At 41.2% G+C, this 17,923-nt stretch overlaps 2 protein-coding genes across 4 annotated transcripts in view; one reads left to right on the forward strand and one right to left on the reverse strand.

Moving 5' to 3' along the window:
• Nucleotides 1–2,004: 2,004 nt before the first annotated feature.
• Nucleotides 2,005–3,489, forward strand: cebpd (CCAAT enhancer binding protein delta). Its single transcript, XM_018676426.2, has one exon. It carries the CDS (start codon nt 2,243–2,245, stop codon nt 3,125–3,127), a length of 885 nt encoding a protein of 294 aa, XP_018531942.1. The 5' UTR covers nt 2,005–2,242; the 3' UTR covers nt 3,128–3,489.
• A 77-nt stretch (nt 3,490–3,566) lies between these two features.
• The window catches only part of spidr (scaffold protein involved in DNA repair), a 32,582-nt gene continuing 18,225 nt past the window's right edge, over nt 3,567–17,923 (reverse strand). For 2 of the 3 annotated variants that reach the window (XM_051069968.1, XM_018676416.2), the window contains 11 exons: nt 16,009–16,167; nt 13,152–13,239; nt 12,607–12,828; nt 11,839–11,979; nt 11,653–11,712; nt 10,896–11,094; nt 7,519–7,686; nt 6,232–6,325; nt 6,032–6,146; nt 4,749–4,805; nt 3,567–4,132 (listed from right to left, as the gene is read on the reverse strand). In XM_051069968.1, the coding sequence (XP_050925925.1) occupies nt 4,013–4,132; nt 4,749–4,805; nt 6,032–6,146; nt 6,232–6,325; nt 7,519–7,686; nt 10,896–11,094; nt 11,653–11,712; nt 11,839–11,979; nt 12,607–12,828; nt 13,152–13,239; nt 16,009–16,167 (1,423 nt within the window). In that variant the 3' untranslated portion in view covers nt 3,567–4,012. The remainder of the gene's footprint in view (nt 4,133–4,748; nt 4,806–6,031; nt 6,147–6,231; nt 6,326–7,518; nt 7,687–10,895; nt 11,095–11,652; nt 11,713–11,838; nt 11,980–12,606; nt 12,829–13,151; nt 13,240–16,008; nt 16,168–17,923) is intronic. The other variant, XM_018676419.2, reaches the window with a different exon arrangement.

Here is a 17,923-nt window from a genome sequence, read left to right on the forward strand (position 1 = left end):
ACATCAATGAATATAGCCTCCAATTAATACACACATACTTCACTATCATACATTAGTATTTATACCTGTACCACGTTCCTGTATGCATAGCACACAGCAACACATTCACCTGTATATAGTCAGTTTGTTGTCCAGATCTTACCTGTACTGTGTGATACTGTGTTTAACTTTGCTTATATTTGTTTGTCATGTGATCATTGTTGAGCTGTGTGTCCGGTTTTGTCTCCCTCTATATCTTTGTTCTCTGTGTTGCAGAGGTGGAGGAATGTAACTAAGTACATTTACTTACTTTCACAGATACAGTTACTTGATTAAAACTTGATTAAACTTCTTCTCCATTATGAGTGGGATTCTACTTGTGATATTTCAAATACAGTTTGCTGCTAATAGTTTTACCTGAGGAACATTTTCGATGCAGGACTTGTAATTGAGTATGTGTGTGGTATTGCTACTTTTCATTCAGTAGAGTAACACATTTTTTACTATAATATATTAACATTGGTACATAGCTACTACCCTGAATGGTGCCATGTGCATCAACATGACAGTACTCGCCATTTTATGCAACTCAGATAAATGACACGTTCTCAAAAGGAGGTATGTTGGCTCTGTTTTGATGGCTTCCCCTCCCTGGCAACACTTTAATCACATGCTATTTTGTGCATCAGGACAGATGTTAATAGGACTGGTGACATAAAGAAACTTATAAAGGAAGATAAGGAAAAAAAAACTCTTAATAGATGTAATGATAGTAATATGCTGTGCATGGTTAGTGAAGCCCTAACAGATGTAGTATATTGTTCTTTGACCTAAATGCAAAAGTTTCTGTTTCATAATAAGTAAATTTCCCCTTTGTGAATTGTCACCTATTCTCATGACGTTCATCAGCATGACAGTACTTGCAATTTGACAGCTCCTGAAAACAGCAGTGGTGCAGTTACTAATATAACTGCGAGGTCCTTGTACTTTACTTGAGTATTTCCATTTTCTGCGACTTTCAAGCCAAGGCCATGCATCAATAATTAGGATTCATTAATATAGGTATTCCTTAATTTCTGATTATTCCACTGAATGAATGATCATAAGAAACTTGAAATGCAACCTTGTGTGTGGCTGATTTTATTTGTCGAACCTGGGACAGTAGACAAAGTTCTTTGTTTGCAATGTAATGTAAGAAGTTAGGTTCATGTTTTGTGCTAAACACCTTCAGTATTGGACCCCAGATTAACAGAAATGCAAAGGTCTATGGTTGTTTCTCACCTCTGTAGTTTGTGTGTGTCTCTTTGGTCTTATTTTGTGTCTCTTTGCAGTCATTTTGCATCTCTCTTGGTCTTTTTATGGCCTTTTTTTTATCTTTTAGTATCTCTTTGCAACCATGTTGTGTCTATTTGCAGTTTTCTTGCGTTTCTTTTTGGTCATTATTTTTCTCTCTGTGGTCATTTTGTGTCTCATTTTGGTCTTTATCTGTCTCTGGGTCGTTCAGCGTGTGAAGTCCAGGGGGCCCCTGACCCTTTGGGCCCCTGGACCTGTGCCCAGCAGGCCCAATCAGTAATCCATCCTTGAGTCTTATAAGCCCATGTAAGCCCATGTGGACTGAGGACTTGTATGTGAATGACATGACAACTAACACACAGGGAACATCCCACATAATTAGTATTTTTATACTTTAAACACACTTTGCTGAAAGTACTTCTGTACTTTTACTTTATACCTCAACATTGTGAAGTATTTCAACAGAATACTTCTTCCGCCGCTGTCTGAAACGGACGTTTATAGGCCGACAAATTAAAGTTAATTCCGAACAGCCAGAGCAGAGCCTGCAGTATGTAAACAACTCTGAACCATTCATACAATCGTAGTAAAAAGTGGGTGGCATGAACAACACGCCCCTCTCTCCTCAAATGGGAAATGAAGGTACACCATGTGATCCTCGTTTGGACTTGACTGGCTCGTGAGAGGGCGGCACGTGTGACGTCAGCAGGGGGAAACGATACAAAACACTGTGCGAAAGTACAGATGCCTCAGAGGAGTGACAAGAAGTGTATCAGCATCCTCGATGACAGGAGCCTGACAAGTCAGCACCCGGGGATAAAAGCCAAATAAGAGTTTTTAAAGCGCAGGGCCTGCAGAGAGAGAGAAGCCGCTGCAGGGTCACTGAGCAGCAGAGAGCTGTCACATCTGTGGGTTACTTTTTAACAAGTTTATTTCCTTTCTAAACCACGTGGACAAGCCATCAGAGTTCATGTGTGACATATACAGCCTGGACTCTCACTGCGTGTCTCCACAATGCAACATGAGTTGGGCGATGGAGCCTGCTAACTTCTACGAGAGCGCCAAGCTGGGCGGCCCGCAGCAGGGGGTCTGCAAGCCGGGCAGCAGGGGAGACGGAGCGGGCGAGGACGGCACCATGGTGGAGCTGAGCACCGCCCCTGCCATGTACGACGACGAGAGTGCCATCGACTTCAGCCAGTACATCGAGTCGATGACAGCCGTGCCGAATCTGGAGCTGTGCAACGACGAGCTCTTCCTCGACCTGTTCAACACCGTGAAGCAGGAGAAGGTGGATCTCTACAACATGCAGAACTCCGTCCTGCCCGGCGGCATGCACCAGCTGTCAACCACATACACAGCGGAGAGGAAGGCGGACAGCGGGCTGGAGAAGGGGGCGTTCAGCGCGCCCATCAAGCAGGAGTCCGACTGGAGTGACAGCGACATGTCCTCATCCCTGCCCTCCCAGATCGAGACCTGCGCCCAGACCTCTGTGAGCCTCCCCACGGGGCAGCCGACTCCCCCGACGACCCCAGAGCCAGTCTCCGCGGTCAGCTCGGCTAAATCCTCCCCGAGGAAGATCGGGAGGGAGAAGGGGAAGAAGTCGGTGGACAGGTTCAGCGTGGAGTACAGACAGAGGCGAGAGAGGAATAACATTGCAGTGAGGAAAAGCAGGGACAAAGCCAAGAGGCGCAACTTGGAGATGCAGCAGAAGCTGATCGAACTGAGCGCCGAGAACGACAGACTTCACAAAACTATCGAGCAGCTAACCAGAGAGCTCACCGGCCTCAGAGATTTCTTCAAGCAGATACCCAACTCCTCCTTTGCGGCTCTCTCCACGAGTGCGGAGAGCCGGTGACACATTAACTCTTCTATGAACTGAGCTTTTAGGACACATACCTCAAGAGACATTTTGTTTGTTTGTTTGTTTGTTTGTTTTACCATCTGTACCAGATGTATTTTAAGCTTACCATAATGGCACTGGAAATATATGACGTTGTTGCTGCCATATTTTTTGTGGGATTTCTCTGTATTAAATTATTTTACCACTGCATTTATATGATGTTATACCTGATATGGTACATGTTTTATAATTCCAAACTTTGTATAAGAGCCAGAGCATGATGTTTTATATAATTTGTATGAAACCTCGAAAAACTTTTTTTTGTTTTTTTTTTTTGTTTATGGAATCTACAATAAAATCACTGAAAAGGTGCAGAAGTTGCCTGGTCTGTGAGTAATCTTTGCACACAGCTGGAGAGTTTTCTCACAAGAAACTGCAACAGGAAATCGATAAGTTAAGTCAGCAAAAAAAAAGTTTATTGACACAGTGTCAGTAATCTTGAAAACAGAGGTAGATAATGTTAGTTGGGAAAAGAAAGGGTTTTAAGACCACTTCAAAATGTTTTTAGACTCAAGAGTTCTCTTCTGAAAGTCACAGCCAAGTTGATGAAACACGTGGGCTGCTTTGACAGACTGCATGCCACTGGTCTACCCTTGGGCTGTCACCTCCTGGTCCACAGGATCACATATCATTAACACAAACAAGACCTTGTCTTCTTACCAGCCGGTTCACTTCAGCACAGCCTTAAGCTGTCAGGGGGGAGGCCTCCAGAGGGGGGGAGGAGAGGAGGCTAAACTGGCTTGGAGCAAGGCCTGGTGTGTGTGTGTGTGTGTGCAGATCCTTGAGGCCAGCTGAAAGCCTGAGGATTGATATCATCAGCTACTTGCCCCCAACAACCCTTCAGAGGCAGATTTCTTCCAGGCCGATCCACAGGGCAGGTTTCCTGGTGACGACTCGGACGTAAACGGCGAGGGGGCCCACCTCTTTTCCCAGGACATTCTCCACGTCGTAACCTGGGAACTGAGACACACGGTCCATCAGAAAAGGAAAAAAGAAAAAACAGCTCACACCTGCGGCTGCACATAAACAAAAAACTATTAATAGCTCTTTAATCTGATGATGTTGCTGTGGTTGCAAGAATATTTGAGTGCACTTACGGCCCTCGACCTCTGCACTCCTCATTTTGGTCAGCATTAGTTCTGTTGATCTAAGAATTTATTCAGCACCCATGAGCTCGCCTGAGAAAGACCATTAATGCCTACATGGTGCATTAAGGCTGCAACTAATGATCATTTTCTACATCAATTAATCTGCAGATTATATTTCGATGAATTGTTTTGACCAACAGGGTAAAACATAAAGACATTCAGGAAAATCATGACATATCCAGCAGAAAAAGTGCATGCAAACTGAAAAAGAACAATCAATGAGTACTGGAAGATTACATCTGTATTTTGGCAGCAAATTTCTTCTGCTGTGTCAAAAACCGGCATGACTCAGATTTTTCTTTGCTCAGCACAGGAGAGAACTTTATCACCGTGACATGAAAAGATGACTGTGTCTTCCAGGACATATTGACAGAGGATCAATGCACCGTGCATTTTGGCCGCTCGGCGTTACGTAAAAGCAATCCTACCTCGTTAAACTCCAGCGACGCGACGTTCAGAACGGACATGATTGTCTTTTTCTGCAGCTGTCGGGGAGATCAAAAGGCATGGAGGCATTAATGTCTTTTTAATTATCACCTTAGTGTCGTAAACGAAGGATAAATGCTGAACCAGACGTACTGTGCTCTCTGTTGACTGACAAATTGATAGAGAGGGGGTTAAAATATTGGCTGGCTGATAAGAACAGCAGTGATAATTTTATCAGCTAAGTTTTCTGATTACAAAGTCACATTAGGTTTTCTGCAATAAAAATGTCATTATGTAGATGCACACACAGAGAAGGATTTTATTTCCTCAACCTTTTAATGCACAGAATGTGAATTTTAACTTTGCAAGTCAATAAAAGTCTATAAAGTCACTAAAGAAGTGCAACCAGGGACTGTGGATGCATTCAGTGCTTTGTTCAAGGTCACTTCAACAGGTTTCATCGAGGTTTAAATTGAGCTGCACTGCCCTCCTACCCCGCTGCTCTTTCTTGCTACTTCCTTTTGTCTCTGCTCAAAGCAGCAGTTCAACGCCTTAAGAAAAACACTTGTTTACATTCTTGTTGAGAGTTAGATGAGAAGATTGATACCACTCAAGGTTAGCAGTTACCTTGAATTAGCATCAACACTGGAAACAAATGGGTAATGGTTAGCCTGGCTCTGTATGGTAACAAAATCCACCTACCAGCATCTTTAAATCTCAGTGATTAGATACATCATATTTGCTTGTTTAATCCATACAATAACCAACATTTAAAAACATTCTAAAAAAGAGGTTTGTTTCAGAACAAATAGTTGTCAAGAAACCAGCAAAGACTCCAGGAGGTCGCTGATCCCAGCTAAGAAACAGTCTAGCACACAGCCACCTGTAAAATGTCTAAATATCACTTTCACACTTTGTGCAGATTAAATAAAGTAGATATTATGTCTAAATTTTAGAGGTGCTGGTGGGTTTGTCACCGAGCTGTTTCCCCGTTTCCAATCTTTATGCTAAGCTATGCTATGCTATGCTAACCAGCTGCTACCTGTGGCTTTGTGTTTAGCATACAGTCATGAGAATGATACCTTCTCAGTTCACTCTCAACAAAAAAAACAGTGTATCTCCCAAAATTTTGAACCATACCTTTGAATACATGTCAGCTACACGGTGTAAAACAATGCTTGATTAGCCCTAAAGCGTTTAGATTTTTTTATGTTCGTTTCGGCATGTAAAAGATTCAGAAAAGGTACTGGGATGCATACTTAAAACCCCAAAACAATGTTCTCACCTTAACCTTTAAAGTGCAATTATTCAATGAGGAAGAACTCAGAAACACCTCCAGCTGAATCTTTGTATCTGGCCTGTCCACTGCTGACTTACAAGATGCACAGTGGAAGTTCTGACTGTGGAAAGAAAACAAAGAAACTGAGATGTTGATTTGCCAGGATGATTAACATTAATCAGTTCTGATTAACTAGGGAAACTTACGGCCTTTCAGCTAACTTCTCTAAGTTGTCACTCCCACAGTGACTGCAGGCAGGCCAGGAATAGGCGGTGTTCTCATCCACACCAACTATCACCCCTGTAGACAGAAATACAACTGTTGAAATCAGCATTAGAACAAACATCAATACCTGCAAACTTTAATTTACTTTGTAGTGACAACCTTTTTATTATTAATATTAATTTTATTTACACTTTCAACCGATGGACGCCAAAGGAAAAACATTGACGCCTAACTAAAGAGACACTGATAAATAATCTACGTATAGGTTTCACAGTGTGAATGTTTGTGACAGGGTGTGAGAGATAAACACATCCCTTTCATTTTTATCTGAGATTGCAGAGATAAATGCAGCAAAGACGTTACTCCCTGAGTGAGCAGCATCTTGCTGCTGTCCCACAAACACAAATATGGGACCTTAAATAAGATACTAAATTCAACACTGATAAATGCTTCTCGTACTTTCCGGTCCGAGGCTTTTTCCACTGGTAATTTCCAGAAGATACCATTCGCAAAAGATAACATGTTTGTTTTATTTTTTTTCAGCCACCTGACCAAACATGTGCGGCCAAGAGGGGCCAGTGCCGAGAGGCTTCACAGTTTGATCTTTGCCCTCGACTGAGGCACCAAGTCGACAGATGCAGATTATCTGATTCAGGCCGCTCTCTTCTGCACCGCATTTACATAATTGGAGCTTCAAAGGATTTAAAGAGAGAGATCAATACTTCACGTCAAAGCCTCTAAACTGTTGTCTGATGAAAATTACATAAAAGCAGCAAAGTAGATCATTGGCATTTTAATTAACGCTGTAAAAAGTTAAGCTTCTTCAACGTAAAGCTGTGGCAAGTCATATTTGATGTTCGCAAACCTTATAAGAGGCTTGAGGGGTTCTGTAAATGGCCTCCACACTTGCTTTTCTCCCCCCATTGTGCCACCCTCAGTTAAAATCTAAAGGGAGCGGGAATGTTCGTCTCACTGAAAAATGGCATGGGAATTGATGTGAATCCAACAATATTTCATGTGTTTTTATTTCTTAAAGTCCCAAACAATGACAGCCCGAGGACAGTGAATAAGAAACAGAAGAAAGCAATGCCTTCAAGCCACATCAAGGCCTCTTGCTGAGCTGTAAACTTGTATAGGGAAAGAAAAAACACAAGCGGTTTTCTTCCCCCTGAGAAAAGAGCACATTGGGCATGTTCTGCAGAATCACTTCAGATGAGGCGAGTTACATGAAAACCTCAGGAAAAACTCAGCGAGAGAGTGAAACTGACCTGTGAGAGTGCAGAGGGAGTTGGGTGTGGTCTCCAGACTCAGGAGATCCAGTATCACAGGCTGGGGCAGGGTCTTCGCCTGGGGGTCGGTCAGTGACTGTGAAAGGGACTCTGGCCTGGTTGTGGACTGCACCTCGACGACAGACTGCTCCGCGCACAGGAGGACACCTACATGTTGACATTGAGATGGGTGTATAAGCAACATGGAGTACTGACTGTGCTCATCAGACTAGTACATAAATCCTTTATTTAAGTAGGAGCATTAAGTAGGAGTGGAAAGTAACAAAGTAAATTTACTCAAGTACTGAGCTTAAAATTTTAGGTATTTGTACTTAATTTGAATATTTCCAGTTAATGCTTCTTTATACTTTTACTCCACTACATTTATTTAACAGCTTTATGTACTGGTTACTTTGCAGATTCAGATTATTAACAAAAAATACAACTAACAAATGAACTAAGATGTATTATTATAGACCAGGCAGTATATAAAGTCATTAAAATTAGACCCTCCATTACATTACCAGCTGCAACATTAAAGTGCTGCTTTTAAGTGTATGTGAAGGGATCTCATGTATAATTTAGATAGACTTCAATGCATCAACAAAGAGTACACCTGCGATTTCCAATTAAGGCTAAATGCATGATCAAGGTTATAAAATAACCTGTAAACAGCACAGCGTCCTCTAAAGCAACATGCCTTCACCTGGTAAAGAACTGTGAGTAAGTAAGAAACCAGATCGAGATACTTTGTAAAGACTAGAGAGGATATTAAGAAGGTCAGTAGGCTCCTGAAGCAGCTGAAGCAGGGGTCAGCAGGTACAGGAACCACCATACCACCAATAACAGAGGGTGCAGCGGCCGTCCTCACAAAACGATGCCACACTGAGTTCGATATTTACGCAACTCTGCATTAAAAAAAAACAGACGGGTAAGTGCCTCTGACTCGACACATGGATCATTACTGGAAACTGGTGTTTCAGTGACTGATCAGACGCTGCAGAGGACATTGATGAAGTCAACCTCTACAGACAGTGTCCAAGAAGAAAAGCATTACTCACAAAGCTGGAAGATTAAACATAGCCTGATGAATACTGGCAGCACATTCTCTGGTCAAAATAAATTAGTTTGGATCAGATGGGGTCCAGCATGTTTGGCACGAAGCTGGCCAGGACTACCACAGTGACTGCACGGTACTGACCATCATCTATGCCTAGAAAATGAAGCTGTCATCAAAAGTAAAGGCAGACATAAAAAAAAAAAAAAAAAAAAATAGAATCTCACTAATGGCAGGTTTACTGACTTCCGTAAGTTTGTTCTTAAAGATGGACTTTTCACCGATAATTAGTCAAAAATCTCTGTTATTCATATTAACTGGCTACATTCTTCTTGGGCTTTGAATAAAAACAAATAAAATTGTACTGAATGACCAGGATTTATAATTATCTAATATTTCAGTAACACTGACCAGGTGTATCATATGACTTTTGTATTTGTAGCAGAGTATTTCTACGTGGCTATATAGTTAGTTTTAGTTAAGGAAAAGATCTGAGTACTTCCTCTACCACTGAGGAGAAGCAACAGCACAAAACTATAACAGTATTTCATAACAAGTAAAAATCCTTTATTCAAAATCCTACTAAGCACTGCGCTGCACTGTACTTCCATAACACCGTCGCTATCCTCAAGCAGAGATGAGGAGCAGAAAACAGAAGTCCGTAAATCTCACTTCTTCCTAACGCCACATCTCTATTTTTTCTCATTTTCAAACTTGTAATTTTTAGTTCTCCCCAAAACCTGTAGACAGACTTTGATGTGTAAAATCAATGGAGTTCCCCTTTAAGTAAGATTATTGATCTACTATCATCAGAATGCACCTACATATCAAAAGTAAAAGTACTTGTTACAGACAGAAATGTACCCTGCGACTGATTTATTACTGTGTATGACTGTATGTATGTGTAGATCACTAACACTGATTCATGAGTGTGTAAACACTTTTACTGTTGTAGCTGGTAGAGGTGGAGTTAGTTTTACATACTGTGTATCACATTGGAGAGATTAATCCTGTGATCCCCAACCTTTTCCAAATAAATCTGATGGCTCCTGATGATTAATGTGTCAGGACAGAAAGAAAAAAAAAAAACAAAGTTCTGAGTTTCTCTGCTCTTTGATTTTTTGTGAAACATTTCAGAATTTTACCTCTATGAGCCGCAAACTGTTATTTAAATGAAACCATGTGAGAAGAAGAGAAATGTCTCTTCGGTAGAGTTGCTGACAGCTGAGAGATGCGAGACATGACAAAAGACCTCAGCCAGACGCCTTTTTGACCTTCTTGGCCACAAAAAGGCTGTGAACCACTTGTCTGATCTTCATTATCTAAGCTTCTAATAAGTTTTGTGTAAAATGTTAAAATACCATGTAACCAATGGTGGAAAGTGACCACGTTCATTTCCTGAAATACTGTACTTTAGTACAATTTTGAGGGACTTTTCTATTTTGAGTTTCAGTCATTGATGACAACCCTCCCACTCTGTCTGCCTGTTTGTTTTACTCTGCTGTGTTTCCCCTGCACATAAACAAACTTACCAGAGAACGCACAAAACACAATCTTTACACTCATCCACACATCACACACAATACTGACTTCTACCCTCTTTACACACCTCATAGTCATGTTTGACTATTTTGATTATTTTGGTTCTTTTTATTGCCAGCCTTGGGCCAGGCAGTAACACACCAAAGAGACATTTCCCCCTCTACACATTTCACACAGTTTCATTTCAATAACTGCTCAAAGTATCCAACGTTTCACAAAAAAGCAAAGATTAGGAAAAGTTTAAAAAATAAACACAGGTTTCTGTAGCAGAGCTGTGTTTTTTCTTCCCTGCCTCATGAATCATCTCATGATGCATCAGTATTGACAATCTAATACTGTCATATGTGATAACATATCATTCATGTAGAACATTTTACTGCACAACCAATACTTTAACTGATAATATTTTTACTGAAGTACTTTCACTTCAGTAAAATTTTTTATGAAGAAATTACTTATAATTGAGCATTTTTTCATTGTGGTACTGATATTTTTTTACTTCTTCCACCATTGTAAGTAACCAGTAAGTATAAGATGCATTCATGTAGTAATGGAGTAAAAAGTACAATATATCCCTAAATGTAGTAAAGTAGGAAGGAAATAGAAATGTTAAAGTACATCACAGGTGCCCCAGAATTGTACACGAGTAAATGCACTTTACTCTCCACCAGTGTTACAATGACTGGTGCACACAGTCCTTTAAAACAGAACAAGTAATGAGTAATGAGTGGTTGGATGGCATGCTAGGTCACGATAAACCATGATATGTTTTATCTACCATGTTCTTTGATGGCATCTCTGAACAGCACGCAGCAGGCAGCGGAGGAATGCAATGCTTCGAGGACAGAGGAAGTGAGCACACAGGAAGTGCTCACGCACAGGGCCACTGTTCGCCTGCATGGCCTCTCTGGCTGCTCCTCCTGAAGACTGGGGTCTGTCAGAACCAACCAAACCTCACCCTGGCCTACATCACTGCTCTGCAGTCGAAACAGAGAGGCAGGCAAAGGCAGCAAAGAGCACAGACCGAGAATTACTTAGAAACACAGAATGACCTAGAAAGGGACAATTTAGAGGAAACATTCAATAAGAAAAGCTTACAAGGCACAAGTTAGATGCAAATTGCTGTTTCTGTGAACAGCTCTGATGAGATTATTCACTCAATAAGCTGTACACAATGCTGGTGTACTGGTACAACAACATTAAATGGTGTTTCTGTGTTTCAGTGGTGTGAGCATGTGGCAAAGTCCGCTGATTTGTTCTGGGCTGCTATCTCATCTTGGTCAAAGTTTAAAGGTTGAACCGATCAATGGTAAAGAACACCCAGGCCTGACACGGATTGTCACACACACAGCGATATGAACGCCGCTCTCGACGTCAGAGCTGAAATGTTATCAGTTTGTTGGTTCAAGTGATCTCAAAGGGATGACTGATGACTGAGGGGTTTAAGAAGACACAATGTTTACCCTGTTCATTTGGCTTGAGTCAAATTCAATCAGTATTTTTTTTCTGGTATAATAAAAAAGACAAAAATATACCTGCATTCTCTTGTATATAACAGTGGCAACAAAACTGCAGCGACAGGTTTTTCTCTCACTCTGAAAAAGGAAAAAACAACAACAACATCAAAAAAAAAAGTTTGAGATCAACCGACTGAAGATAAGTTATCTCAATCCGCAGCAAATTTTTAAAATTGTGCGTCTGTGCTGTGAGAAACTCTTCACCTGCAGTATGTCTCGTAATGTTCGTCCTGTGGGGGGAACGTACAGCGTGGACACGGTCTGCCCCTCACTGGGTTCAACAGAGCTCTCCTGACCTGAGAGCAGGTAGCAGAAACTCAGAGCTGGACCTGCAGCTCTGCTCTCCTGTAAACAGAGGACGTTTGTAAATACTCTCCATGTTAAAAGAAAATATACAGATGCCTAAATTTGCATCAAACTGTCTGGCCCAAACGTGTTTGTGTTGACTGTATTTGCAGCACGTTTCCTGACACTGCTCATGTGTTGTCAAACTGGTTAATTCTTCAGTTTTCTCATGTTTTGTTTCTTTGCAATGTTGTTTTTCTAAATGTGATGCATGTGTTCATGAATTTATGAAGATGTTTTCTTCATCTGACCGTCTAATTGCACATTCAGGGCTAGCTCACTTTTCACTCCATTAAAATAACTTTTGATGATCTGTGGATCGTGGTTTTTTTTCCCCAAATGCTGCACAAGTGTTGAATACTGTGTTTTGTGTTTCTGCATGTCAGGGTTTCTGTCACTCTATTGCAAGCCCAGCAAACATCGGGTCAGAGAATTTGGTGCGACACCTATTGGTTAAAACATAAACGCAGCAGGTCTGAGATCAGTGCTCCTTACCCTCGTTGTGCAAGTTCAACAACTGACCCTTCCAACAAAGACAAACAAAGACGTTACCTAGCAACCTTGTATCAAGAGGCAGGAACCAATGTATGGTAGAAAAAATGACAATACAGTGGTTTTTTACACAACCTGTTTAAGGCAGGAACATTTCACTGTTATTCCACCTCGCCGTTCTGTATCAACAGTATGGAGGCAGAATGGTGGTGGGGGGGCCTTATCACATATAAACATCATAGTCACAGAGCTCAATCGACATCTGTATAAAAGCAAGAGCCGGCACGGTGGAACAGACGCCTGCTGACGTGAAGGCTGCCGTGTTCTGAAGGCCTCTGATTCCACACTGCCGACATGCTGTATGAAATCACACAACCAGGGCGGCATTAAGTCAGCTGTGTGTGGTTCTGCATAAACAAGCAAAGGTGGTATAATCAAGGGTCTTCTTCACATTATATCATCCTCTTGGGCTTTAAAAAAATTTGTCTAGAGTGCATGATTTTCTAAAATTTTAAGACCAAATGATGTTTAGTGTGACAATTAATCAGAAAATAAATCAGCACATTAATGGATAGTGAAAACAATCAGTATTGCTGTTTCATCAAAACATAAGAATTTATCCCCAGACCAAGGCCTCACTCTGGGACGATGCATGACTTGTGCTGTAGTCAGAAACTTACATTGGACGTGCTTTGTGCGTTTCCATGATCTCTGAGAGGCATTGCGGGGGGCCACAGACTGTCGATCAAGCTGAAAAGCCTGGTGCTCCTGAGAGTGAGACACACACACACACACACAAAAAAAAGAGTAAGGAGGGGGGCGCTGAAAAGGGGGGAATAAGGAGAAACTGCTGTATGGGGGACTTCAGTGAGAAGATTCAGAGCTTTTGCAGTGCAGTTTCACTTCCAGTAAAACATGAATCTGTTAAGACAGAGCTGGTTTTAACGTCACCTAGAATTAACAGAGAGCATGCTGGGGCTGGCAGAGCAGATGCACACAAAAACAGTGTTCACAAGCAGGTTTTGAGATACTGAAGGGTGGGAAACCAGTTCACACCCTATGTAAATCACAATATCATTGTGGTGCAAACGTAACAAGGCAAGTGATTTTGAACGACAGCATAAAGCTCAGTTTGCCCTCTCTCATCACGTTCTTAATCTCAGTAATGACAGATTGAAGATCATTCTCATGATGATTCATTTACATCAAACTGATACTGGTACGACGGATTCCCAAAATTGAAAGGGGGAAAAACATAAAGCTGCAACTCCAATAGGACACGTCAATCTCTCAAATTATGGTCTCTTTCCTAAGACGTATTCGCTGAGTTCAGGATGGCCGGTCAATGTTACTTATTCATGCATGTGGGCGCTGTCATATCAACCAGTGGTTAACAACCTGTTAGTCAGCCTGTAATCACAGGGTTTCTTTGTGTGGAACTGGTTCTGCAGCCCATTCAAGTCCAGTGAGGCCTGCTCAGGGATGAGTAACAACAAACCAACAGGGCTCATTCAACACACTTCGATTTTCACACTGAGCTTATGCACTTTAGTTTAGCAAATGTTTAAGTGCATTTGTTTTTACTGCTTAAAAGGTACAACTGTGGTTTATCCTAGTTAGTCATCCTCAAGTCTCGCCCTCCATCTTTACAGGTATCAAGTTATCTTCTGTTTACTTGGCACACATCCAAGAATAAGCTACTTCCTGTAAAAAAAAATCACTCCTTCCCATTATGGTAGTAATGACAGGGCACACTACTCAAACAAGTGACAGGGTGGCTCGTCGCATGCAGCTATTAGGTGAATATTTCAAGATTGATGCATGAGATGAGAGATAGTAGTAACCATGATAGCTTGACTGGTGGCTGGAGCTAAATGATCGATTATTGGGAATATTCAGATAACTGGGGGTTTTGGTCAATGGATCAATTAAACTCAAATAAACAGCTGATTTTGTTTATGTTTTTTCTTTTCTTTTAGTGTAATGTTACTGCCTCTTAACTGATCAATCGGTTATGAATCGCCTTTGTTACTTTTCTGTATTACTGTTTTTGTTCATGTTCATTATAATTATTTGTATGTATTTTTATAAGTTTGTGTTCATAGAAACTATAATCAGTATATTAAAAAGTTGTTTAGAAACCCCAAACCCTTCAAAGACTGATGTTGTTAAAGGTGTTGTTTAGCTGGTTAGCTTAGCTTAGCATAAAAACTAAACAGGGGGAAATTGCTAGCCTTGCTCTGTTCTATTCTAACTACTTTCACATACCCGCACCACTTCAGATCATGAATTATTATGTGTGTTATTTCTAGCCATTTCTTGGCTTGGTGCGATCCAGGAAGTTCAGTTTAAGTTTGACCTCCTTTCAGATGCTAAAAAGCTGCACACTGGTTTATTGAGACAAGATTTTAGAACACAGGAAAGTTATCACAACAACAACAGTTATTCTATCTTTCATTATAACAATCGCAGGACAAAATGTAGGAAAATCACTTCACAAAGTTAATCTACCAGCTTTGCTGGATGACGTTGCAGTTTTTGCCAAACAATCGTCCACAGTGGCCACATTCAAAGTAATGAGGGGGGCAGTGTTTTTTCACACAGTGCTGGAGTTGGTCTGAATGTGGCCTTCTAGGTGCTGGCAGCAGATTTTTTTTTACTTTTGGAAAGGGCGTAGTTAGTGCCCCATCTGTTGGCTATAGTCTCATATTTAACTTCTCATCTAACTCTTGGCAAGAAAGCAAATAAGCAAAATTCTCAAAATGTCACACTATTCCTCTAAGGTATGGATTATTAGGACATGCTTAGAAGTCAAGTAGTCCTGTAGTTTCTAAGAAACTGAGGAGAAAAATGAATGCTTGATTCATCCCAACAAACCCCACGTGTTTTTCCACTTGAGCTAATGAGTGAGCCCTGAAGATAGCCCATCCATCACAGTCTAACCACAGACAACCTCCAGAGACATTATAGGCTGTGGTAGCATTAAAAATACCAAAGATGTAAACATACCCCCAGCCTGTCTCTAAATGTTCTCATGTCAGTTCTTCTAACTGCTTCTAATCTGGGATCCTGACTATGGAAACTCACAAGGGACACAGAGCGTGCACCTCAGTATCACTTTACATGTAAACACAGTGGTACTGCTGGCAGGACAGCATAATAAGCTGCAAACATTCTCATTGTACTGTGAATGTTGGTGTTATGGTTTACAAAAGGGCATTCAAGGCTAAAATGGGGAATTTGTTGTGGTTTATAATAACAGGGATTCAGACATAAGGCAGCAAAGGCTATGTCTACATGTGTGTGATGGCTGAACTTGAGGTTCAGTGCTCCCACAGACCCTGATTGCTTTACCAGCATGTCATATCAGAACCTATCTATCACAGGCATTTACCCAGGGCTGGTCTTAGATGGCAAAGGAGTGAGCTAAGTTAACCTCACATAGGTCAAAAATCTATATCACGACTTGGTATCGGTCAGGTGACCAGATCTCATCCAGCTTGGAGGGACGAGATCAGGTGAGTGTGTGGGTCTCACCTTTCTCGAGTGACCCGCCGCACCACTTTAATGTCTCTCAGCACACAGGTCTTCCCCTGCCACTTCTGGCAGTACTGGAGGAGGTCGTCCTTGTGGGGCAGGAGGTGCAGCTGGACCACACTGAACATACCGTAACTGTCCTGGACAAGAACACACAGCCTGGAGAAAAAAAAAAAAAACATCACGTGCAAAGACAAAATTAGACTGATGAGATGCACTGATCTAAATATTAACATTTACTGATCGTGTTCAAAGAGACATGAGGAGTAAACAGACAAAGATTTCCGCTCACATTCAGTGTTTGTCAGCAAAATGCAATGTGTGTATCCCTGGGGCCTAAAAAAAGTGCTGATTCTCCCTCCTGAAAAACCAATAGATGACTTTTTAAAAAATATGGCATTGTTGCTGGTGACTTGCAGTCTTTTTCTTCATGGTCTTTCCTGATATACTGCTGCACTTTTTCACGTGTTGCTGTCACCAAATATCAGACACTGGAATAGTGTGAAATGAGCATTGTCGTCCCTGTCCTTAGGCTGGTTCACAACACTAATAAAACTGTAACTCACATGTAAAAACACTGGTCTCCTTAGCACTGCTAGTGGTCAAAAACCCCATATGGTAGCTTTAAATTCATATAGTTGAGGATCGTCATTTCATATTAATTTTCTTCAAACTTATTTTCATAGACAAAACACCTTGGAAAAAAAGAGAAGCTGATGCTATTCTGTAAGCTGAGCAGCAAAAGCTCCCAAAAAGTTAATGAAGCAGCGTTTTTTAAGCCAACATGGATGAGAAGTCCAGAAGAAGAAATAATACTTAACAAATTTTTAAAATGTGTGTGTGTTTCTTTTTCAGTTTTCTAAAAACAAACAAAAAAACAGCCATTTAAACAATCCAGCATTTAGAAGACTGAAACACCACTGTTCTTAGTGACACGCTAACAATACACAGTTACTCGTGACATTTGGCAGGGTTAATACTGGTGGCTGGTTTGACAGGCTGCTGCTGACAGAAAAGACCTTTGGCCTGCAAAGTCGTGAGGTAGTGGAGTGCAGTGTATTCTTTCACCCTGCTGCTCCCAGTCAGCGTACAGCCTGAACTGCTATAGGCTCCAGTATCTCAGTCAGTCAAGCCCAGACACAGCCCTGTACCAGCCCTGAGAGTAAACAGTGGAGTTCATATCCCCTGGTTTGACAAGCAACGGCCAGGGAAGAAGAGGAAGAAAACAAAATACATGGAAGAGGGAGGAGAACTGTCAGCGCGCCCATCATGCATGTGCATGCATGCGCATATCCCAGACATTGGGAATGTTTTGAGACTGTTTTCAACCACCTGATTGGACCTATAAATGTCCCCTGTTGGTAAACATGGGGTCTGTCAGTGTTTGTTTTGAGAGACCTGGAAATAGATATCTAAATAACATTCCTGACATGACTTTGGGTGGCGTAGGCCAATGTTTTAACCAAGATTATTCCAAGTTGTTTGCTTAATTCACAATCCAAAATCAGACTTATACAAGCTCTCCTTAAAACAACAAGGAATGTTTAACATACAAAAAAAGTAAGGTTTTCTGTACGTTACATGTTTATGGATAAACATGAGTGCCTAAGTTCACAGCGTAATGTGAATGGATCCCAGCCTCTTTTACATGGACAGTATTTGTCAAAGCAAAGATCGATCACTTCTTGATATGTCAGAGAAGATGTCATTCCTGAAAGACAGTCTTTAAAAACAAAAACACTTCGCTACTGTTGGAGTGAGTAAGGCTGCAGTCCTATTATGAACCCTCATAAAAAACGGTGACCAACAGTTTTTTTTTGGGCCGTTTTACTTTGTAAATGACTCATGATTGGATTATTGAGGTGAAGAGGTGTTTAGTAATAAACTTTTTTGAAGTACAGTACGTCACCATTAT

Source organism: Lates calcarifer, linkage group LG4, assembly GCF_001640805.2.
Source record: "Lates calcarifer isolate ASB-BC8 linkage group LG4, TLL_Latcal_v3, whole genome shotgun sequence".
NCBI lineage: Eukaryota > Metazoa > Chordata > Actinopteri > Centropomidae > Lates > Lates calcarifer.

Bases quoted from the DNA above. Each gene is read 5' to 3' on its own strand.
- cebpd (XM_018676426.2), top strand. From the start codon at position 2,243: ATGTGTGACATATACAGCCTGGACTCTCACTGCGTGTCTCCACAATGC.